A 25,942-nucleotide genomic window follows, 5' to 3' on the forward strand; every position below is an offset into this window, starting at 1 on the left:
GTGTCATCTAAACACAGTGTTGATTTTTGTCAAATACCATTAAGTACAGTTACTGTATACACTTATGCTGCTTATCAAACAAATACCTAGTTACAAATGAATCAGAGATGTTTCTATTATAATCACCTAACAGTTCTCTCTACCTCCCCACACCCAATTAACACTGAATACATCTGCTCTTTCATATTTGAACATTTACATATCTAAAAGAACATATCACCTAAGTCTTAAGATGTACTGTACAATGATAATTTGTTAGCAATTTTTTTCTCACCTGTCTTATTTCCATTTAGGTTTTTTTAAAAAAAAAATTTAAATGAGAAAGAGAACAACAACTTCAAGCATACCTGCATTTCCAACAATTCCTCTGGATGCCACATGGACTCCAGAGGCATCAATAAGTAGGTTGCTGTAACCTATGCTTTGTATGGTTTTGTAATTAACCACAGCCACCATGACCACCATTTTGAGAGAGAGTGCCCATAATCTGCTTTCAAAATTTCAAATAAGTCTCTGGATCTAAAAAGTTGAGGAACCTTAACTTTCCCCATAAGAGAATGTTGTAACAGGCCTATATCTGATTTTTTTTCTCCCTAATTATAACATTTTCTATTTTTCAATTGTTACATTTCCTTATACATACAGTATGTCCTTCAATAATTTTATATTTGAAGCTTCTTATTCCTTTTAAAAAAGAATTAGTCTTTTTCTACAAGTTTCCACTTCCAAGTAATTACATTTACCATTGTTCTATTTAACTGCAACATAATTCAAGCCAATCATAAACTTCAAAATCTTACCTTATACTGTTTTGAACCAGAAAACAAGCAAATATTCTGCAAAACTATTTTCCAGGATACTCCATTGTATGTATAGTATAAAAGAGTCTGCTTGCTGCATTTAGTAAAGTGGTTAACTTTTTTATAATAATTTTACTAAATGTTATATAGTTAAAGAATACTAACTAAAAATATAAAATAATAAAAAGAGAAAGTGCAGGAAAGGAAAGAAAGTAAGAGAAAGAAAAGAAATATATAAGAACTGACTTCTCAGTTATATGCAATACAAACAATTTTTCTAACATAACCTTCTCTTAAAATAATAATAATAATAATAATAATAATAATAATAATAATAATAATAATAATAATAATAATAATAATAATAATAATAATAATAATTTTATTTATATACCGCCCTTCTCCCGAAGGACTCAGGGCGGTGAACAGGGCAAATGTATAAAATACAAAAATACAAAAGTTAAAAGGAATTAAACATAATGCCCAAGGTAAAAATAATAAATACAAATATTAAGAACAATAAAAAACCCAACCCATCCCCCATCAGGCCAAGCCGGCTTGTTCAAATAAATGCGTTTTCAGATCGCGTCGGAAGGAGCGACAAAAGATTTCTTCTTTCTGTAATCTCATATCATATCTACAAATCCTTAAAGTCTGGTCATTCAGTCCTGGTGAACAAAAGTCCATTAAGGGTTGGTAGAGATAACAACATACCTATTTTAACCTTGATCAAATAAACCATTTCACTTTTAACAATCTTGATCCTTAATCCCCTCAAATAATGTCCCAGAACTTGATTTATTTTCATTTTTTTCTCTGTTTCTTCTTACAAAACTCTTCAAAACATTAACAAGTCTCCTTTGTAAATTCAGTTTAGAAAAGTTAACTAGGTCACTCTTTTGGTTTGTTATTTGAGCGTCCCGTTTAATTTTTAAGAGTTCATCTGGTTTCATTTGTGTAGCATCTTTTTTTCATATAATTGTTGTAGCCTGCCATTTTTAGATCCACTTTCAGATCAATCTTAGTTCTATGTGGTAAAACTTGCTCTTCTTCCATAAAGGTAAAGGTTCCCCTGCACATGCGTGCTAGTCATTTCCGACTCTAGGGGCCGGTGCTAATCTCCGTTTCAAAGCCGAAGAGCCAGCGCTTGTCCGAGGACGTCTCCGTGGTCATGTGGCCGGCATGACTACACGCCAAAGGCGCACGGAACGCTGTTACCTTCCCACTGGAGTGGTCCCTATTTTTCTACTTGCATTTTTACGTGCTTTCAAACTGCTAGGTTGGCAGAAGCTGGGACGAGTAACAGGCGCTCAATCTGTTACGCGGCACTCGGGATTTGACCCGCCAAACTGCCGACCTTCTGATCGACAAGCTCAGCGTCCTAACCCTTTTAAAAACAGCCTATCTATAATGAAAACTTCTGGGTCACAAATATCAATCAGTACACGAAGTGTAAAATTATTTTGCTCTATCCATATTAGTAAGTCAAATTTAAATGTTCTTCTCCTTTAATTGTAACTTCACTTTCTTCTGGTTCCCTCTAGCGTCCAATTTTCAAAGTCCCATCCTATCATTTTTTAAAGAATTCAAAATAACAGTATTTTCCTATGGGGAGAATTCTTATAATGAATTTGAAAATTTTATTTCAGATGCATTAGGATCCTTGGTCCCTGTTTAACGTTCCAAAATCAATGTTCTAATGAACCTTTTATTGTTTATTAAAACTATTTTTTAAAGTCCTTGCATTTAAAACATTTAAAACCTTGCATTTAAATCCTTTTGCTAAGGATTGAAAGAAATTCACCCAATGCCCAATAAAATTTGTCATTTCAACAATTTCTAATAGCTGAAAAGCAGTTAATAAGCAATTTTTAAAAAATAGAAAAGGAAATATGCGAACTTGGGGTCCTTTTGAAGTCACCAAATGTAATGAAGATGGCTTTCATTTGTCTCCCAGAGCTCCAAATGGATGGAAAGCAAGAAGCAACTGTCTGGAACACTTATGGGTAATTTCAAGTCCTCTCCTTGTCCAGAGAGGAATTACAAAGAAATTTTAACAGAGCCAGAAGTCCCCAGTAAATAAGTTAACTTTTAATGTAGCTGTAATATGCTTTTAGAACTGCTGATCTTTATATCTCTGTGCCACTGTTAATATACAAGATTTGAAGCATACAATAAGTTTCTAAATTGCCTTTGCCCTACAATTACTAGGATTCTTCTGCAATTTTGAACTGTCAAAACATGTTAGATGTACAGTTTGCAGAAATGTCAGGTAGCATGTTCAATTTTCAGAATACCTAAATACCATCTAATTCACATAAATGTTAGCCAATTTTAAACAACCAAGCCAGTTTTAAACAATCTGAATGAATGTTCAATTAAGAACACAGGTTCAGTCTGGGCAATTTACGAACAAGGTAAGACTAATATTACCAGTATGTATCTGTTTTAAGCCTGAATGATAATAACAGTAACTCATCACATAATTCCAAAATTATGGACATAGCTGTGAGGTTTTGAGGAGCTCATAAGATAAAACTAGAGAATCTATGACTCACTGGGTCATTGTTTCAAAGATATCTCCTTAACTGAATAAAAAAACAGAATGACCAGAGGAGGGCAAAAGAACAGTGGCAGTGGGAGTGATTTCTGGAAATGATAACATGATGGTGGCAGACCATGGCAAGGTGGTGGTCCAGCAGCATGGCAGCACTAAGTGTGCCACAACTTAGCCAAATTTCAATTCCATTGGAGTCATAGATTTCAGATATTGGATGCATCTTTTAGTTAGCTCATTTGAAGGATACTGATTTAAAAATTATTGCCCTATGATACACCTTTTTGCCCAACTGAAGATTAGAAGCAAACAGACATGAGAATTTTAGTTGTGTATAGATGGAGAGAGAGAGAAAAAAGTAAAGGCAGGAGCAGTAACAACCTACTGAAATAAAGAAATGTTTAGTTTAGTTTAGTTTAGTTAGTTAAATTTTTAGGGGCTTTTTATTGAAATGCATTTTTTTCTTTATAATAGAATATTTTAGTGTGACAAGTATTAGAGATTAAGTCATATGTGACCTTGGACAGCATTTAGAACAGGGACATCAGTTTTTAGAAGTCAAATCTTACATAGGCACTTGAAAGCAAGCCTCATTATATTCAATGGTGTTTCATCCAAGGTAAATCTACACTGTATCTCAGAACAGACAATGTGGTGTCTTCCGGGAGTTTTGAACTACAATTTTCATAATCTTTCATCATTAGCCATGTTAATTAAGACTGCTGGAGCTGAAGTCTAAAGTGACTGGAAGATAATCAGCACTGCATTAGCAGTGTTACAAAGTATCTAATTTAGGTTTGCTCATCTGTATTCAGATAAAGGATGAAAGATGAATAAGATAGAGCTAAGACAAACCCATATTGATCTCCCTCTCTTTTCTCTACAGAGATTGTAGCTTATTTCTGCTGAAATCCAGACAACTCATATTAGCCTTAAAATGGATACAGTACTTTGCATGAAATACCTGATGTTTTTCTTCTGTGTTCTGGTGTTTGTAAGTATTATAGGACTGTGCTTAAAATAAATCCCCCTTCAAACCTGGCCCATTGACATAAATGAGAACTGTTTAAGCCTTGTGCATCATCTCAGGTGGATGGTCAGTTATTTCATTTGCTAAAATCTGAAATGTTTCCTTATTGTGCAGCATTCCCCAATCTTTCAGGCTTTGGGGGAGGGGGGAGAGGGGATGGTTCTGCATGAGCAAATCGAGCTGTGCATGCATGATCACCTTCTCCCCTTCTTCTGTGGCCTGGTTCTGAACGGGCTGAGGCCTGGAGGTTGGGGAGCCCTGTTACTGTGTATACAGTGAAAAAAACACAGGTATGCTTATAAATTTTAAATTCTTCTGAAATAATGAAATCCAGGAAAATTCTGATAGATTGTACTTCAGCATAAGCATTGCCCTACGTGATTAGACCCCAGCCTATCTGATCCAGCAATTTGTTGTCATAGAGGCCAACCAACAAAAGAAGGAAGCCCCACTAATTTCCAAGCAGATTGTTGTGTATGCTGGGGACTGTCAATCACAGCAAGCCACTAGGACCAACAGGTGGCGCCAGTCAAGGCTCAGATTGGCTGGTCAGCATTCGGTGGGAATTCCAGATGTCGGGATTGGTTTTGGGAATGTACCTGGCTAGGTATTTAAGGGGGCTACGGATGGGCTCCATTGTCCTTTGTTCCTGCCTGCACACAATAAAGACTGTTGCTGTGAATCCTGTCTGTTTCTGTCCATGTGGTCCTGACAATATATAACACTGGCGACGAGGATGGGATACTTTGTTGGACTCTGAACGTTACAGAGTTAATTTCTTCACTGCAAACGATTGTCAAGGACTGAGGCAGCATGTCTAAGCTCGGAAACATCTGTGAATTTGATGTTCGTTACCCAGAAGAATGGGAAGCACACCTGGGCCAGGTGGAAGGCTATTTGCTGGTAAATCGCATCATTGAAGACCACATGAAAGCTGCAGCATTGTTGTGCATCAGCGGTCCAGACGTCTATAAGATAGCTGTTGGATTGTGCACGCCAACTCAGGTCGCTGCCGTTTCCTACAATGACCTTACAGCCAAATTGAACAGACATTTTTTGCCCAAGCGGTCTGAGCTGTACTGGCGGGTACAGTTTTACCAACGGAAACAGTTACCGGGCGAGTCGGCAACCGAATACATAGCTGCGGTACGTCAAGCCTCTCATTTGTATAAATTTTCCGATTTAGAAGACCGTGTGCGGGACCAGATCGTCGTCGGTCTGCGGGATGAACGGCTGCAAGAAAAGATAATGGCAAAAACGACCATGAGTCTTCAAGATGTAATAGATGATATAATGGCTCATGAGATTACCAGCAGGAAGAATGCTTCCAGACCCAGCAGCGGTTCTAGTGGGTCCGTTCACCACGAGAGCGCTGTGGACGGTGGAAGCGAAGACACCAGGGAGGATGGAGAGATCGATGTGATTCTTCAAAAATTGGAAAAGTCACAGTTTCGGCGCGGGAACAGCAGCGGAAAACAGATTTGCCCAATTCTTCCAAGATTCAGTTTCATAGTGTTATATCTAGTTCTAGAGTTTTAAGAAGGGGAAAATATTTACTATCTAACATTCTGTGGGTGTTTTCTATAGGAAATGCACATTGTGTTGACACTTCATTGAACCTTACCATTATTTCAAAATCTCTTTCCTTGTCAGTCACTGTTAGCTTTGATTCCATTAATTTCTATGAGTAGTTATGATTTTTGGCTCTAAGGTGCATCATTTTACATTTGCTCACATTAAACAATGTCTGCCATTTGTTATTTCTTGTCATGTTATTTTCTGTTTTATGTGTGATTTTATATGTACAGGACAGGCCTAAGTAAATTCTCAAATCTTTAAAACAGCAATTCTCAATCTGGGTTCCGTAGATGAACATTGGTCTGCAAAAATTCACCAGGTGGTCTACCACAAATTCTATGAATTGACCAGCAATCTGCAGGAAGTTTGCCTGGGATTAGTTAGTCTCTTTAGACTTAAGAAAAACAGTTACCTGCTATACAATAGATAATTTCTGGGGTTTTTTCCTGAAGGGCAATAGCTAGATGTGTTGAAACACCATCTACCTGGGCTGGGATCTACAGTTAATATTCTTCCAGTGCTGCCTCTTCCCTCTGAAATAGAACCCTTGCAGCTTTACATTGCCAAAGGATTTTCCACAGAATGCTGAAATGCGAGACTTGTAATATCTGTTAAAGGTGTGCTTTGGTGTTCAGATGGCAGCCTCATAGACCTCTCAGTAATCTTGACCAAAATTAGCATCCGACCACTCTTGCCTTATGAGCCAGTCTTCTTCCCCTTGGAACTGGATTCCTAAGAGAATACTATTCTTATCTAAGTTGAGCGCCACTAGAATTTTTTAAAGAGTATTTACAGAGGACTTTATACATTGAATGATTATTCTGTGTATTTTTCAGATTGGGTCACTCTGCCTTATTACTGTGGCTATGTGGGCAATCATTGACCCTAAAAGAATTCTGGATATCCATCCCAACTATTTCTTAAAAATAGCAGCTTCTGTCATCCTCTTTGTGGGTCTACTGGTTTCATGGCTGAGCTATTTGGGCATATATGGAACTGTTACTGAAGACATACAGCTGTTGAAGAATGTAAGTAAATGGAGTTCACTGGTATTGAAAACTACATATTGATGCAAACATACAAAAGATTTGTAAGTTTGGAATTCATATTATAACTTTGAAACATTACATGCACTGACTAAGAATAATGCAGTCTGATAGTTGTTAGAGCTGTGGTTTAAACCTGTATATTTCTTCTAGATGCAGCATAAATTATTATGAGAAAAACATTTTTCTATTATTGTTATTAATAGATATCTCCTGATTAAGTTCATACATGACATCCAGTTCTAACATTTTGTATGGAAGCATTAGCATTAGATCCTCCCATGCTATTTAGCATATCGGGCAGCAAAGAATCTCTAGAATATTTGTTCTTGTGCGAGTACTGCAGCATCACCATTAGTGGGAGAAAGTGGCAAGAAGGTGACAAGCAACAGGGAGAAAGCAGAACTACTCAACTTGTTTTTTGCATTCATATTTACACAAATGGAAAAAACAGTCCAACCTATCAAAAACACTACTGTAAAAAAACATAAGAAAAACAAGTTAAGATAGGCAAGAAAATGGTAAGTGAGCACCTCTCCACCCTAGACGAGTATCAAATCACCAGGACCAGATGGACTACACCCCAAGATTCCGAAGAAACTGGCATATGTGATCTCAGAACCACTGCACTACATCTTTCAAAGATCCTGGAGCACTACCAGACAACTAGAAGAGAGCTGAAATAGTTCCCATCTTCAAAAAAGGAAAAAAAATGGATCCAGGAAACTACAGACCTATCAGCCTGACTTCAATACCTGGGAAGATCTTGGAAAAGATAATCAAGCAATGAATCATTGAACGCTTAGAGGCAAAAAAAGTCATTACCAAAAGCCCACATGGGTTTGTCAAAAACAGATCATGCCAGACAAATCTTATTGCATTCTTTGATCAGGTGACAAAATTAGTGGGCCAGAGGAATGCTGTGGATATAATTTACTCGGACTTCAGTAAGGCATTTGATAAAGTAGACCGCAACCTACTACTTGATAAGATAGAAAAATGTGGGGTAGACAGCATCACCACCAGATGGATTCATAGCTGGCTGACCAGCCATACTCAGCATGTGGTCCTCAATGGAACTGCATCTACATGGAGGGAAGTATGTAGTGGAGTGCCCCAGGGCTCTTTTCTGGGCCCAGTGCTTTTCAACATCATCAATGATTTGGATGAGGGGATAGATGGGGAACTCATCAGATATGCAGACAACACCAAGCTGGCAGGAATAACCAATACTCCAGAAGATAAGCTTAAGATACAGAAGGATCTTGATAGACTTGAACATTGGACACTATCTAACAAAATGAAATTCAATGGTGAAAAAAAAATAAGGTTGTAGATTTAGGCAAGAAAAACCAAATGCACAGGATAGTATAGGTGGTACCTTGCTCAATAGTAGCAACTGTGAAATCAAGATCATGTGAAGTGTTAATACCACTTTACAATGTCTTGGTAAGGCCACACTTAGAATACTGCATCCAGTTTTGGTCACCACAATGTAAAAGATGTTGAGACTCTAGAAAGAGCACAGAGAACAACAACAAAGATGATTAGGGGACTGGAGGCTAAAACATATAAGGAATGGTTGCTGGAATTGGGTATGTCTAGTTTAATGAAGAGAAGGATGAGGGGTGACATGATAGCAGTGTTCCAATATCTCAGGGGTTACCACAGGAAGAGGGAGTCAAGCTATTCTCCAAAGCAACTGAAGGCAGGACAAGAAGCAATGGATGGAAACTAACCAAAGAGAGAAGTAACCTAGAACTAAGGAGAAATTTCCTGACAGTTAGAACAATTAACCAGTGGAACAACCTGCCTCCAGAAGCTGTGAATGCTCCAACAATGGAAGTTTTTAAGAAGAGACTGGACAACCATTTGTCTGAAATGGTATAGGGTTTCCTGCCTGAGCAGGGGATTGGACTACTAGACCTCCAAGGTCCCTTCCAATCATCATCATCATCATCCCATGTGATGTTTAGAGTCTTTAAGTCTTCCATGAACATTCTTCAATATGTATTTTAAGGTAGTCCTCCTGGTCGTTTGGCATCAGGGCGGTGAGGGGGGTCCATCTCATTGTCATCTTGGGGATTTGATTGTTCTCCATGTGGAGAAGATAACCTGCAAACTGGAGTCTTGTGTATGTATGGAAGAGATGGGCATAATTTTGCATGTTATTTTCACTTTACAGTTCGTCATACTGGTCCTGGTGATCTCCATTTTGAAGCTTCTGATTATTATACTCCTTTATTTCTTTGCAGCAAAGGTAATAATGAGTCAGGGATTAGAGCATGTGTCTGAAATTTTTCATCTTTGTCGCTTCCTTTGTTATCCTAAAGCAGCTTTTCTATTGCTTTTAGAATTCTTTTTCTTCATACAAATATAGGTGAAACTTGAAAAATTAGAATATCGTGCAAAAGTTCATTTATTTCAGTAATGCAACTTAAAAGGGGAAATTAATATATGAGATAGACTCATTGCATGCAAAGCAAGATAGTTCAAGCCGTGATTTGTCATAATTGTGATGATTATGGCGTACAGCTCATGAAAACCCCAAATCCACAATCTCAGAAAATTAGAATATTACATGCAATCAATAAAAAAACGAGTGTACATAGAACAATATCGGACCTCTGAAAAGTATAAGCATGCATATGTACTCAGTACTTGGTTTGGGCCCCTTTTGCAGCAATTACTGCCTCAATGCGGCGTGGCATGGAAGCTATCGTCTGTGGCACTGCTGAGGTGTTATGGAAGACCAGGATGCTTCAATAGCGGCCTTCAGCTCTTCTGCATTGTTCGGTCTCATGTCTCTCAACTTTCTCTTGGCAATGCCCCATAGATTCTCTATGGGGTTCAGGTCAGGCGAGTTTGCTGGCCAATCAAGCACAGTAATCCCACGGTCATTGAACCAGGTTTTGGTGCTTTTGGCAGTGTGGGCAGGTGCCAAGTCCTGCTGGAAAATGAAGTCAGCATCCCCATAAAGCTCATCTGTGGAAGGAAGCATGAAGTGCTCCAAAATCTCCTGGTAGACAGCTGTGTTGACCCTGGACTTAATGAAGCACAGTGGACCAACACCAGCAGATGACATGGCTCCCCAAATCAACACAGACTGTGGAAACTTCACACTGGACTTCAAGCATCTTGCAGTGCGTGCCTCTCCATTCTTCCTCCAGACTCTGGGTCCTTGGTTTCCAAATGAATGCAAAAGTTGCTCTCATCAGAAACGAGGACTTTGGACCACTGAGCAACAGACCAGGTCTGTTTTTCTTTAGCCCAGGTAAGACGCTTCTGACGTTGTTTGTTGTTCAGGAGCGGCTTGACCAGAGGAATACGACATTTGAAGCCCATGTCCAGGATCCGTCTGTGTGTGGTGGCTCTTGATGCACTGACTCCAGCCTCAGTCCACTCCTTGTGAAAATCCCCAACACTTTTGAATGGCCTTTTCCTGACAATCCTCTCCAGGCTGCGGTCATCCCTGCTGCTTGTGCACCTTTTTCTTCCACACTTCCCTTCCACATAACTTTCTATTAATGTGCTTTGATACAGCACTTTGGGAACATCCAACTTCTTTTGCAATTACCTTTTGAGGCTTTCCCTCCTTATGGAGGGTGTCAATGATGGTTTTCTGCACAACTGTCAGGTCAGCAGTCTTCCCCATGATTGTGATTCCTACTGAACCAGACTGAGAGACCATTTAAAGGCTCAGGAACCCTTTGCAGGTGTTATGGCTTAATTAGTTGATTAGAGTGGGACACTTTGAGCCTAGAATATTGCACCTTTTCACAATATTCTAATTTTCTGAGATTGCAGATTTGGGGTTTTCATGAGCTGTAAGCCATAATCATCACAATTATGACAAATCACGGCTTGAACTATCTTGCTTTGCACGTAATGAGTCTATCTCATATATTAGTTTCCTCTTTTTAAGTTGCATTACTGAAATAAATGAACTTTTGCACGATATTCTAATTTTTCAAGTTTCACCTGTATCAGCTTTTTCTATGTAGACATATCTTTGAATCAATAGAATCAAACTTGCTAGAGAGGATCATATAGAAATAGATTGCTTATTGAATTTGTCATACACTGGCCTTGTGGATGAATTTTGAGAAAAAAATGCCCCTTCTTTGGTTTTCTATGTATAACAACTGGTAAAAGAATATTTTAAAAATATGATTGTTGAGATAAAACTTCACATGCTTTGACATCCCTACCATGTCTAGCATAACCACTTGAGGCTTTGTGCTTGGTAGCGAGATAAATTCTACACTTTTTTTCAGATCCGTGACACATACCTTGTAAATCAGCTGGCCCAGAAGTATGAGGGAGACAATGGCACAAATGTATACTCTAAAGCTTTAAATGGCTTCATGATCATGGTAATGCAAGATGAGCAATAGTTTTATCTTAAGGTCATGAGATTTTTTTTAGTCATGAACATTAAGAGTAAATGGTATATAACCACAACATGTAAAATCAATGTACTACATAAATAATTATATAAAAGTCTTGTATCCAATGCAATATGTTATCTCGAAAGCCTTAAAATATCATTGAAAGAGGAATTAATATAAATGTTATGACTCAGTTTGAACTCTTCATGTCATTAAATTTCTTTTATATCTAATTCAGAAAATGGCCAAGTATTGGTTATTAAAGTACACTTCCTTAACTAGATAAACTGAAATTTTTATATACTATTTTGAAAGAGATGTAAACAAATTGATGCATGTTATCATTTAGTTGAACATTTTTGAGGAAACTGGAAAGATTATACAAGGGTTTTTAATAATTAATATTACTGTAGCTTTAAATCTATTTTTCAAGAACATACAAATGGGCAACACAATAAGTTACATCTTTTTTGTTGTTAGGTCTCAGCTCAGGTATAACAACAAAATAATGAAAAGCTAAAGTCATTCTTTGGATCCATGGTACTTGAAATTATAATATGTAATAATGGATTAAAAATTACTGTAGCACAAAATAATCTGAAAGAATCCTCTAATTGATTTTTAAAACAGGAGATTTAACTCACATTTATTCTCTATTTTTAAGTTGTATCAACAAAAACTTAACAGGTCACCTCTATTTATAGAAATATATTTTGGATAGAAATACTTAATATATTTTAAAATATTGCTATCTTTAAAATTATATTTGTGTGACTACATGTAGGCTGGGCTAGGGGCTCCAACAGATCCCAGGAACAATATCTGACTTCTCTGTCCAGAAGAAGGTAGTGCTAGATAGTATGATAATATACAGAACCTTAAACTCCCAGGCCTCTGGTTGGGGAACAGAGATAGAGGAGGACACATATCACCCATAGGTGTTTGTGTGTGTGTGTGTGTGTGTGCACGCACACACACACACGCACACACACACACATGTATGCATTTCTATATATATTTGCCTTGCTGTGTAATATATAATATATATTGAAGCCATTCTTTCTTAAATTTAGTTTAGAAAAACTAAAAGATGCCTACAGAGATATTTGTTTTTCCCCCCTTCTTCCTCCCCCACCTCAGAGTAGAAAAATTGCTTAAAGAAGGAGGGGGGCTCTTTTATAGCTGTTACTACCACAAAAGTTGGAGAAATTTTGATTAAATTTTGAATAGTTGTACAGATTTTAAATGGGAGCAAGTGATCCTTCACTTACTTTACCTATAAACCATTTAGGACTTTGACTTGTTTCTTAAACATAGTGATAGCCAATAAAATTACAATATTAATTGTTAGATGGTGCACACAATGCATAAAATGGGAGTTATAACTTGTTCTTAATAAGCGTTCCTAGGGAAAAGCTTCAGTCACTAGTCTTTATCACAATATAGGCTTAATCATTCTAATTACAAATATAAAACTAGTCCAGCATCCTTAAGTACAATTACTTCTACATCTTGTTTCTTATAAGAATCAATTGATACAGAAAGAACAGAAAGAAGGATCTCCAAAGATGTATCTGTTCTAAGAAAGAAAACTAGTAAATAATGCAAACTTAAGAAAATTACCATTTCTAAATACTTTATGACCATTTACTATTACTACAGGACATTTTTACGAAATGATCAGAACATGATACTATTTATTGACAGCCTAATGCCAATACTTTTGAATTCTTGTAAACACATATTAGCAAAATAAAATAAATAATCCCAGGAACTATAAAGAGAAATGGTTGCAAAAACTCTTAGAAATTCAGATAGCAAAAAGAATCCCAAAGAAATTAGCTTAATTAAATAACTTTAGGGGACTATTTTAAGAAGTGCTTTATTGCGTGTCTGGAAAAAGTATTATTATAAGTTAAATTATAAAATACCAATTTGGGGGATTCCTGGACACGCGATAGAGGGTGTATCTATGGGTGTGAGTTTGGATATGATTTCTTATAAGGAATTACTTAGATTGGTAGGGAATGATTGGCAATTAAAGTCGTTAGGTGAGTTAAAACAAGAAAATATTGTACAGTCCTGGTTCCAGTATACTCAATTGCAAGCTAGGTGGAAGTTAGATCAGAAGGTTGGCATTACATTAACGGATGAAAATTTGGTAAAACAGATTAAAGATCAAAATCGAGCGCATATAAAGAGAATTTACAATGCTTTAATATAATTGGATTCGGAAATGGAATTAGTTAAAGATTGTATGGTAAAGTGGGCTCAAAATATTCAAGAACCAATCCCATTGGATATATGGGAGGTAATTTGGGTTAGAAATGTAAAATTTACCCAGGCCCAAAATTTAAGAGAAAACTTTTATAAAATGTTTTATAGATGGCATTTGGATCCTAAAAAGTTGTCTTGTATGTACCCTAATTTACAGGCCAAATGTTGGAGATGTGGCAGTTTGGATGCTACTTATTTTCATATGTGGTAGACTTGTAGAAATATAAAAGCTTTTTGGATTAAAATTTGGTGGAACATTCAAAAGATTTTTAAGAAAAAGATACTCCACAACTATTTTTATTGGGTGTTATTACAGATTGTGATACTAAATAAACTAATTTGATGTTGAACTTGATAACAGCTGCAAGGTTATTGGTAGGGCAATATTGGAAGAAGGATAGTTTGCCTACTATAGAAGAATGGACGTTTAAAGTGTCAAATTTAGCAGAAATGGCTAAGATTTCTGCTTATCTGAAGGATCATTCACAAGAAAGATACATTTCGGTCTGGAGAAGATGGATAGATTATATTCAGAATAAATATGGGACTAAAAAGTTCCATCTAGCCTATGAATAAATTTTAGATTGTTATTATTACTACTAGTAGTAATTACTAGTATTCCACTAGTAGTAGTGGAATTTTTATTAATTTTAATTATATGGTATTATTATTATTATTAGTATTGTTTAATAACTTGGATATTAATTTGTTTATATTTTTATTATTAGGTCTACTTTTATTTTGTTTGTATTTATGTTAAAGGAGAGTTAAAGCGCATTATGAACTTGGTTATCTATATAGTTGGTTAATGTTAATTAGATTATGATTATTATATTTGTAACCCTGTACTCAGCTCTGGGAAGTGGGGGAGGGAGAGGGGGGTGGTTTTGGGTGGGTTGGTTTTGGGGATTATATTGTAACTTTTATAAAACGTTTTAATAAAAAACTAAAAAAAATAACTTTAGGGGATTAAGATTTTATTGCTACACTTTTGTTCTTTTTTTAGTTTCAGTGTTGTGGAATTTTAGGACCTGGAGATTTTAAAAATGCTGAATTGTTCAGAGAAAAACAGCCACAAGACTTATGGCCACGTGCTTGTTGTACTCGAGCCAAGCCCCCTGCACCTGAGGAGATTCTGGATGTGAAGTTCTGTCAGGAAGGAACAGTTGGATATGTCAATAATTTGGTAAGGATGTTTGCTCAACTGCATGCTATTTAATCATCATAATCCTTAGACAGAGAGTTATACAGAGTAATTTACTGATAACAGTTAAATAGGACCTTTATTGATATAATTGCTCTCCTGCTTTGGACTCTGATAATGTAAGTAATTAGCATTTGCATTTTTAAAATTATCATACGCTTGTCTGCAAACAGAGAAAGTTGAATCTCTTAGAAAGTTAACATCTTATTCATCACTACTGACTCAAAGGCTAACACACACAACAATTATTAAGAGAGCCAATTCTGTCTAATGGTTAAGAAGCTGGATTAAGACTGGCATAATCAAAGTTCTAGATCCCACCTTAAACACAGAAACTAGCTGGGTGACCTTGGGCCAATCATTTTCTCTCAACCCTAGGAAGAAGACAATGACAAACAACTTCTGATGAGTTGCCAAGAAGACTTCATGGACTTATCCATGTAATCGCCAGGATTTAGTCAAAATTAACTTTAAAACCCCACCTCCCTAAAAGGAGTTTATGATATCACTGAAGTATCTTTGAAGGTCTATTTTAGTTGTGTGTACCAGCTTTACAACTTTACAATTGCTTTTCAGCATAAATAAATAAATTCAGTTTGAAACTACCAGTATCAAATCTCAGATAATCCAACTAGGGTACTTAAGTTGGATCCTACTTTTGTTTTAAAGGAATTATCAGGACACGCAGAGAATGGGAAACCGTTCCTCTGCTAATCAGATATATAATATAGATATATAATATAGCATAATATACATAATATAAGCCCTTCTACAAGTCAACATCTTGAGAAAGATTCATGCTGTGTATTTGGGTTACTTTTGTTAAAGTTGATGGAGAAATTTGCATAATGATTCTTTTATTTATTGCAGGGCTGCTTCCGTACAATTTCATATTTCTTTTATTGGTACACATGGACTTTTGTGGGCTGTTGTTTAGGAGTATTAGCTGCTGAGGTAGGCAAGCATGAGTCTATATGTGAAGGAAGCTCATATTTTCTTTAGGCACTCTCCTTTAGATTCAATAATATGGTTCACTTAATTTGATTTAATGTGTTAGTCTTTCCAGAAAGTCATGACTTGGTACAAACCATTGTTAACATAAATTATAGCTTCAGGTGATCAACATTTGATGTACTGTATTGGTTTTTTATTTGCTTTATACATCTTGTGAAGATTCTCCAAAAAGGATGGAGGATAAATTTATTGATTAAATAAGTTTTACTTTGGGTTTCAATCATGACCACAGAAAATTACTTCCCTTGATATATCAAAATCTCTTAGGGGAATAAAGATGTAATAAAGCAACATATAGCTGACTCTACATAAAATAGAGGAATCTTTGCAAGTATCCAAAAGAAAGAATGGGACTACACAAAAAATAATGGGGAGGGGAGCTAGGTTATTCCTAAATATTCTGATTTCTTGTTTCTTTTTTATTACATCAGGCAAAATTTTCTTCTGGAAAGAGGAAATTTGCTTCTTAAATTGATGTCATGTTCTAATTAAATAAAAACCTGAGACAGTTGGAGGTTGAACTAATATATCTATCTTGATATTTGTTTCAGATATTTGTTATGGCAACTGCATGGTACCTGCATCGTGAATTAAATGATTGATCTAGCTTGCTAATTCAGGAGAAAATTAAACATACAATATTGGGTAATTTTATTGGTATCTCATGTTTCAGTTCAAAAGAAAAGATAAAAGCTCTCTTTCAGATACTCCATAATTTGAAGGGTTCAGCTGGGGAATCATGGGTACAAGGGACCTGCAGCCCTAGTATTTCTGTGCGGGTCCTAGTTGGAACACCAGTGTCATCTACTCTGGTCCTGCCTCTATTTTTTTTTCACCTCAGTGCTTCTTTGCCAGTATGAGAAGAGAAATGCCTCTTGCTTTCAAAAGCCCTTTTTAATACATGTTGACTCACCGGAATAAATTTTATGAGACAGACTCAAAGTAAGTTGAGTTCTTATGAAGTATTTCAGCCCTGCTTTAAATGCCTTGATTTGGTATTTTAATATTTCTCATTTTAGATCATCACTGTAGATGTTTTATCTGCATTGCTATGTTTGCAGGCATTTCAGTGGCTATTAAACAGATGCTAGGTGCAAAAATGAAAAAAATGGTGACAAGAATTCAGAAAACTACTACCTGTACAGCTGGTTGGTGAAAGAAAGGGTTGTTATTCTGAGGAAAATAGGAGGAATGTGTGTTAGATATGTTCGCTGCCTTGAGTTACTTGTCCAAATATTACAGGTGAAATATATATTTAAATAAAATAATAAAATAAATTTACAGGAGAAGTTAAATTAATGACAAAGTGCAAATTTTAGAAAGTAAAATAGAAGTAATAAATAGATGGGAAAGGTTTTTAACATTGTGGCATTACAGGGACTGGGAAAAAATGATTGAGATTTACAGCAGTTCTAGAGGATCCTGGAGAAGACACCAGAGAAAAGATTGTTCAGTCTTTAACCGTTTTTGGAATGGGATGATGTGAAAAGGAAACTTGATAAAGCATACGGAATCAACATGCAGTTTGCAAAGTTAAGAAATATACCAAGGGATATTCATGTGCACTTTGTCAGGAAGAAGAGTTGAGATCATATTTTGCAGCAGTATTTTATTACCAGATTGAAGATTAATAATGCAGATGTGATAGTAGTTAAATAAATTCTGATCAGAATACTGTATAAAGAGGTTTTATTTTTTACTGACAAACTCAAATAGAAAAAAGTATAATTTTGATCTTTCAACTTTCACCCATTTCATGAATGGTTTTCAGCTGCATTTGTGCATCCAGATTTGATGCTGAAAAGCTGAGTTACAATGCAGATGCAACACCTCTTGGCAATTCATAAAAGTGGTCACAACTGTTTCCAGGGTTTGCTGCTGCAAAAGCCTCCCAGAAATAGCCATATGAGCCGGGAAAAGTTATAGCTGCTTTAGTAACTTGATGACAAGAAGTCCTTTGAGCTCTGAAGCAATTGTTTGGGATCGAGTCCAATGTTAAAAGCATTGTACAATCCTACTTTCTTGTCCAAACTCTTCAGCTTTAGATATATTCTGTAATTCAGATTCAAATATACCCTCTTCCTTTCTCTAATCTCTTTGAAATATTATTTCTTATTCCTCACCTTCACTCTGCATAATATTACTTATGCAAAAGGGGATATATGATCACTATAAATGTACAATCCAAACTGCGAGTTATACTATCATATAACTATTTCCAGGGTGTTCTTCTCCATTAGAGATCCTAATTTTCAGTACTCTGCAAAAGCTGCATTACAAATGTTAATACAAGCAGCATAGTTGTGACCTTAATTTTATTTTAGGACACTTCTATTTGCATGTTAATTGCCTATATGGGAAGTCACTGGCCACGCTAAGAATTTTCCAGTTATGCAAAAGCAAGAACAAAACAACATGGTTCTGAGATTCTGACAAGGTGAATGTCACCTTTTCCAGTAGATTAGAAAGTTTTGGTTTATATTAACTTGGCAAAAAAAAAATAAAAAAACAGAATAGACAGTATAAATTAACCAAGGGTGGTTCCATAGTAAACTCATATTAGGTGGATTAGTTACATTTTATAATAAGTTATACTTTAATAAAACTAACATGTACCATGTTACATTAGGTTATCATGTAACATAATCTGTATATTTTGTTATATTTTGATTCAAATATGCCTGAAAACAGAGTATAGAGAACAAAATCACATAATAAAAAAGGAATCCAGAATTAAAATTCAGAATATATGTTAAAATGGCAATCAATTTAGTGTATAATGATTTCCTGTAAAACTTCCAAGTTTTTAAAAATATGGATTCATCTATCCACGAGGATTTTGCAATTCTTACGAAGAGATCAAAACTGTTGTTAAATGTGTTTGTTTTTGTTTAAAGACAATTAGGAAAGCTGAATAAAATGGAGAGCTGAAAGTGCTGAATAGAATAGCTAGAACTTAAGGTTGGGTCATCAGTTGACTCAGCTGTAAAGACCTACACTACTGCTTCACTTTGAACTTGGGCCATAAATTTGCATTCCAGATGACAATGTCACAACTTATTTATTTATTATATTTTTATACCGCCCTTCTCCCGAAGGACTCAGGGCGGTGTACAGGGCAATAAATATAAAAACGGAATACAAAAGTTAAAAAACGATTAAATATTATGCCCAAGTTTAAAACAGTAATTAAAAAACATATTAAAACCCTAACCCTAACCCATCAAACCAGGTCAGATTGCTCGAATAAATAAGTCTTTAGATCGCGCCGCAAGGAGCGGAGGTCGGGGGCCATTCGGAGCTCAACCGGCAAGCGGTTCCACAGGTCTGGCACGCCCACAGAGAATGCCCTCCCCCTAGGGGCCACCAATCGACATTCTTGATCGGAGGCACCCTGAGGAGGCCCTCTCTGTGGGAGCGCACTGGACGGAGGGAAGTTGACGCCGGCCGCAGGTGTTGCCGTAGGTAATCCGGACCCATGCCATGTAGGGCTTTGTAAGTCATTACCAACACCTTGAATCTCACCCGGAGGACAACCGGCAGCCAATGCAGCTCGCGGAGCAAAGGTGTAACATGGGAGTATCGGGAGACTCCCAGCACAACTCACGCGGCTGCATTCTGCACCAGTTGGAGCCTCCGAGTGGACTTCAAGGGCAGCCCCATGTAGAGAGCATTACAGTAGTCTAGACGAGAGGTCACAAGCGCATGAGTGACTGTACGCAAGGCATCCCGGTCCAAATAGGGTCGCAACTGGCGCACCAGGCTTATGCTAATCTGAAACACCTTTTACAGTTCTTTTTTAAATAATTTTTTATTTTTCCAAAAATAAAATACAAATTACACAATGAAAAACAAATACGTAGAATAAAATAAAGAAAAGCAAGAATTACAAACAAGATACAGAAAAAGGAAAATGAAAAAAAGAAAAAAGCTGTATGCAACAAATATAAAATTAACAGTAAACCCTAGTTATTTTTCTATATGGTGACAGCTGTTTAAATTACATTCATCAGTCAGCATTTTATGTAAAACATATTATGCAATCATAATTTTAAATTAGAAAAAATCATTAAATGTGTGTCTGGACAAATTTTGTTAAAAATATCTAAAAATATTTGTTCAGCAGTGCTAAAGTGCAAATTATTGTTCATATGGTTTTAGAAAAAAGATTGCACTTCTGTAAAAATTACTTCATCTAACTGTGAACAGTTAGTTACTCACCTATTGTCCTATCATTTGCAAGACTGTGTTGCAAGGATGAAAATTGTAGAAGTGACTCATTGGCCCTACTTACTCTTATATATTTAAAACCTTACTGAAACCGCCCCCCCAAACACAAACACAATCATTTTTCTTTATGTGGCTTCTCAATTCAAGTACTAACAGTGATGGAACTAGAACAAACTATCTCTGAAATCAAAGAGCACATCCTTGAGTTTGATTTAGAAGTTAACAGATCTAAAGTTACATATTATGCTTCAAGGAACTTTTATCACATAGCCCCCATCTTTCCAAACTACCATTTAAAGATACTAAGCTTGAATAACAGAAACACAGGAAGTTGTTCTTGAAACACAGTTGGTTCCTAATACTATCAGCTGAGCTTATTTCAGCATCCTATCTCAGTGCTCCCCAGCCTTTTTGGTACCAGGGACCAGTTTTGTGGAAGACAATTTTTTCAAGAACCAGAGTGGGGTGGGGATGCAGAACACAACCTAGATCTTACACATGCATGTGCAGTTTTGCTTGCTCACCTCCAGCTATGCGGTCCAGTGTCTAACAGGCCATGGACCTGTACCAGTTTGCAGCCTGGGGGTTGGAGACCCCTGTCCTATCTCACTGTATTTTCATATAGAGCTACATTGTTGCTGGGAGAATGAAAAATAGATTGATGCAAAATAACCCTGGAAACACTCAGTTGGAAAAGGTGGGTCTCTGACAAGCAGAAGACAATGCAAGTTGTTGCTCTCTTTTGAAAAACATTGTTGGTGGGCTCTTATGCTGTAAGATAATAGATCACAAACATATCATCATTAGGACTGAAAACACAGAATTGACTTCTTCCACTGCATCCTGGATTTTTATATCTAGAAAGGATCTTGTCTGCAAGCAATGTTCTTATACTGTGAGAGATCCTGATCATTCAAATGGAGTCAGGATTTAGGCTTTATCCATATGCTTATGTTACTTATGATCAACGACTCAATCTGAGTGTTAGTTACGAAAATGTGCACACAGTCAGGGTCAGAGGTGGTACTATTCTCTAGGTTCTGCTTGTCAAAATTTCCTTTGTCAAAGTGCCCAATGGTGACGTAGTTAGCACAATGTGTTCTTGATGTATGCAATTTGTGAGTGCCCAATGCTACAACCCCATTATGGAGATAGCTATCTGGGTATTCTTGAGAGCCTGTATGGATCTGGATGCGGAAAATGGGGGCAGCCTGTTTAAAGATAAGTGTGAAGGAATTGCCAGAAGAAGGGGCCTTACCCCAAAAGTAGCCTATCACTCTACTGTAAGCCTTACGGGGTATATGACCCAAAAATGTTTCAATATCGGTTACTATATCTGCTGGGGGATTGTCAGGGAATTTAGAGAAATCCTCTTCAAAATCTTCATCTTTCAGTTTGTTTGGTGTACCACGGAAGGAGGAATAATGACCAACGTGCTGGAAAAGGGATTGCCTGACACGAATTTCCTCCTTTTGTGCAAGCAGGAGACGGAAATGCACAAAAAGCCAATCACAAGGCATCTCTTGGTAAAAGAGCATGAGGAATCGAGCAAGCTGGGGGATGTCCCTAGAATGGTAGAGCTTGGCAATGTACCCAAGTTTGGAAAATTCCAGAGTGACCCAAGAGGTGTCCTCCTCGGATGCCAGATTTCTTCTGATTACTGTGAGGAAGTGTTTGGTGCAACGGACATCATCCTCAATCATGAGGTAGTAGGTGGAGAGGTTGGATGCAAAGTTCATGAGGTAAGCGTAATCAACATTCTGTTTTGATCGAAAGCGGACCCGATCCTCAGGATCATTAAAATTCCTTTTTAGGCCTTCCAAGGGAGGGTAATACTCAAGAGGTGTGTGGATAACTACTAGGTTTCTCTGATGGAGCTGATCGGGAAAATTTCTGGCAATTTCCAACGCCATTTGAGAATTCCATTTATAATCTAGATCTGTTAAATGTACCACTACCACCATTTCCTCCAGCTCTTCTTGAGAAGATTGTTCAAAGATGGATGTCAGGGTATCCAGGAGATAGTCCACTCTCACCCGCTTGACAGAACAGAGTCCTAAAGTCAGAAACTCTGCAGTAAAAAGAAAAAATGTATACACCTTGTAAGTTTGAACCTTGCAAGTCACGTACTTATTATTCTGTATATTTTCAGTCTTAATGTAGCTGGTATATGCATCAATCAACAAGAAACCCAGGGCATTAATTAAAAATGACTGTCACTAGTTTTAGAACAAACAGGGAAAGTAATTTTGCACTGATGGAAATTATTACAAGAGATGGTAACAACTCTAGTTCTAGTAATTTTAAAATATTTAGACCAATTCCATGTCCAGATGTAGACGTAATGATTTCCTTCGTGTATGTTTGCAAAAAAATTATTTTATGCAGCAGAGGTTTTATTATGTTCTTAATGTATATCACTTTCATGCATTGCTAAATGAATTTGATTCTCTAAGTCAGCCTTTCCAACAAGACATGCTTGTTATAGGATTATGGAAATTGAATTCCTGTTATGTATGGTATAGATGGAACGTGATTGGAAATCCTGGGCCACTTAACAGAAACAAGAATCCTGCAATATAATAAATCTGTTAATTTCAAACACGTTAGGACATATTTTGCTTTTGTTTCCTTTAAATATTCCAAGAAAAAACTAGAGCTACCTGGAACATCAATGCATTTCCTTAAGATGCCTTGAAAAATTTCACTGAGTTTACAATATGCAGCTATTGGTTTGCTGGCAAAGTCAAATCAGAAACAGAGAAGGAAAAAATGGTCCTCCACAATAAAAGTACAATAAACAAGGAGCACAAACATGGGGGAGGATGAAGATGACTAAAGACCAATAGTGCATACTTCTCGTTTCCATCAGAAGTGCAGGTGGCAATGGTTCCATAAAGGCATATTTGGCCAGGTGCCCACAACATAAGACACACAACCCAGAAGTACTGCTTTATCCTTCTTAAATCAGACACTGTACCCTCTTCCTTTTATATTTCATAGGCAGTAGGAAAGACATAAAAGCCAGTTTGGTGTAGTGGTCAAGGCACTAGGCTAGAAACCAGAGACTGTGGATTCTAATCTTGCCTTAGGCACAAAGCCAGCTGGGTGACTTTTGGGCTACTTAATTTCTCTTAGCCCTATGAAGGAGGCAATGGTAAACATTTCCAAAAATGTTGCCAAGAAAACTTCAGGGACTTGTCCAAGCATCCTTCAGGAGTCAACACTGACTCAAAGGCATCACTCATACCAAAAAAGGTATAGATGAAAACTTTTAGTACATGCCTGTTCTTCTGCTTGCACCCTTTCCTCTCCTTAACTATTGTGAGATATAACCAAAATTCTGATTGCTAAAGGAGAGGGGAGACAAAATATCAAATGAACCACTGAGCTGGAAATGAGATGCACCAGCCAACTGCATCCTCTTAAGAAGAGAGTCTGAGCAATAGCAACAGCCTGTTTCCACTTGGAAACAGAAATGAGGAAGAAAGATTTACCATTACACACTCTGTTCTACTAGCTCTATTACCTGCTGGATGTCACCATGAGGCTACCACTGAGCAGAAAAGCTGCATAGTTGTCCTATCTATTGAGATAAATTGGCATGAAGATTATTGTTCTCTTGGAGTACTTTTTGATTAAAGGTAGGAAAAGTGCTTTATTTTTGCTTTAAAAATCTTAGCCATCATAAAGGCTTGCCTGTTTGGATGTCCTAAAATGAATTCCACTTATCTTTGGAGCTAGTCCTCAAAGTTACAACTGTTGCACCACCTCTATGGTCACCTTATCGCAATTCAGGCACTTGGTAACCAGCTTGCACTTACTATGGTTGCAGTGACATGATTGCTATTTGCAAACTTTCTAGCTGGCTTCCTGTAAGGAAAGTCAATTGGAGAAGCAGATTTCATTTAACGACTGCATGATATGCTTAATATCCATGGTGATTCACTTAATGCCTGTGGTAAAAATGGTTGTAAAATTGGGTCTGGTCATGTAATGACTCCTTTTATGACTGCACTAACTTACAATAGAAATTCTGGTCCCCCTTGTGGTCATACATCAAGAATTACCTGTATTTGATCTGCCTTTTGCTGGCACTTACTTTTCTGGAGTGGAGGCAAACCAGCAAGGTAGTCATAAGAGATGTTCAATGTGTTGGTGGCATTGATAAACATTCGGAGGCTATAAACGGTCCAGTGAGACACAGTATGGTGCAGACCCACTCTCTGAGCCCACTGCTGAACATCGTTCTGTGCAGAAACAGGCAATAATAGTAAATATTCACCCAATCAGTGCAGTACTTTCTATGGCTATGAAATGATTTCAGTAAAGTAGGAACTTGTCACTGTCTCTCATTGCAGTGCTGCAATATAATTATTTTTTTGATAAGAAAATCTGCCCATGCATTTGGATTTAGAAACTAAATATGGCCAACCCAAGCTTCCAAAGTTTAATAAACCTTTTTTTTTAAGAAAGAGAAACTCAAAATAATAGAGATGGAAAGGACCTTGAAGGTCTTCTAGTCAAACCTCCTGCTCAGGCAGGAAACCCCATATCACTTCAGAGAAATGGTTGTCCAATTTCTTTTTAAACTTTTTCCAAAGTTGGAGCATTCACAATTTCTGGAGAAAAGATATTCCACTGATTGTTCTAAATGTCAGGAAGTTTCTCCTTAGTTCTAGGTTGCTTGTCTCCTTGATTAGTTTCCATCTGTTGCTTCTTGTCCTGCCTTCAGGCGCTTTGGAGAATAGCTTGACTCCCTCTTCCTTGTGGCAGTCCCTGAGATACTGGAACACTGCTATCATGTCACCCCTAGTCCTTCTTTTTATTAAACTAGACATACCCAATTCCAGCAACTGTTCTTCATATGTTTTAGCCTCCAGTCCCATAATCATCTTTGTTGCTTGTTTTCTGTACTCTTTCTAGCATCTCAGGCAACCAAAATTGGAAGCAGCATTCCAAATGTGGTCTTACCAAGGCATTATAAAGTGGTATTAACACTTCACGTGATATCTTTCTTCTCTTTCTCTCTCTCTCCTTCTTCCCTCTCTCACTCCCTCACTCTCAGCAAATGTGTTATGTTACACTTACCATCGCATCCTCTTCATGGTGCCAAGAAGCCAGATTTATGATGAGTAGCAACACAAACAGAGTAAAGGCTGTTGCAAGTGATCGTTTCAGGGAACACCTCATGACACCTGACACTTTGGAAAGAAAGTGTTGGAAGCTAGTGAGTCTGCAGGCATTCAGTTCTCACCCTGTCAAGTGGGGGGGAAAAAGAGGATATTATAAACATCTTCTCAATGTCCCCACACACCACAATCATACCTGAGTCAGACACTAACTGTATTGCCAACACATCTGTATTGGAGGTAAATCAGGTCCCAAAAGTTTAACATCAGTTAATTGTAAATTGTAACATTTATCTTTGTTAGTATAAAAAATACAATTGATAAAGAAACTGGGAAATGTAAAAATGATTCAAGTCAAACATTTAATATTTATTTGTTATGTATAAGTAGGAGTGTGGGTCTATACATATGTTGTATATAGTATGTTTAGGTGTGTGTCATATATGTGTTTCACTTTGAGAGTGGGCAAATAAATTTCATTTTTGATGTGTGCCGTTGTGCCCACAGTAAAAAAAAAAGACAATAAAGGTTATCTTATCTTATCTTATGAGATTTTATTGACAGTCTTGTCAGGCAGTTTAATATTACAGAAGTGTCAAGACTATACAGAGATTGCTAGCAGATATCCTTCCAAAATTCAAGAGCTTCTTGCATCTACAAAACAGATTATTTATATAAGCCTT

The 25,942-nt window shown here is 36.9% G+C and overlaps 2 protein-coding genes across 2 annotated transcripts; one reads left to right on the top strand and one right to left on the bottom strand.

Annotated features, from left to right (window-relative positions):
* The first annotated feature begins 6,807 nt into the window (after window positions 1-6,807).
* On the top strand, window positions 6,808-16,544 carry LOC308666157 (tetraspanin-18-like). Its single transcript, XM_081324737.1, has 6 exons — window positions 6,808-6,993; window positions 9,197-9,271; window positions 11,289-11,387; window positions 14,686-14,865; window positions 15,754-15,837; window positions 16,449-16,544. The coding sequence occupies exons 1-6, from the start codon at window positions 6,832-6,834 to the stop codon at window positions 16,497-16,499; spliced, it is 651 nt and encodes a 216-aa protein (XP_081180863.1). The 5' UTR covers window positions 6,808-6,831; the 3' UTR covers window positions 16,500-16,544.
* A 3,023-nt stretch (window positions 16,545-19,567) lies between these two features.
* LOC308664722 (alpha-1,6-mannosyl-glycoprotein 4-beta-N-acetylglucosaminyltransferase-like) lies at window positions 19,568-25,373 on the bottom strand (the record flags this gene model as incomplete). Its single annotated transcript, XM_081322179.1, is given in 4 exon segments — window positions 19,568-22,198; window positions 24,230-24,377; window positions 25,219-25,323; window positions 25,326-25,373. Coding segments are annotated over 4 exon segments (1,449 nt in total). The 3' UTR covers window positions 19,568-21,050.
* Between the last annotated feature and the right edge of the window lie 569 nt (window positions 25,374-25,942).

The sequence above is a fragment of the Vipera berus genome (assembly GCF_964194415.1).
Source record: "Vipera berus genome assembly, chromosome: 3".
NCBI lineage: Eukaryota > Metazoa > Chordata > Lepidosauria > Squamata > Viperidae > Vipera > Vipera berus.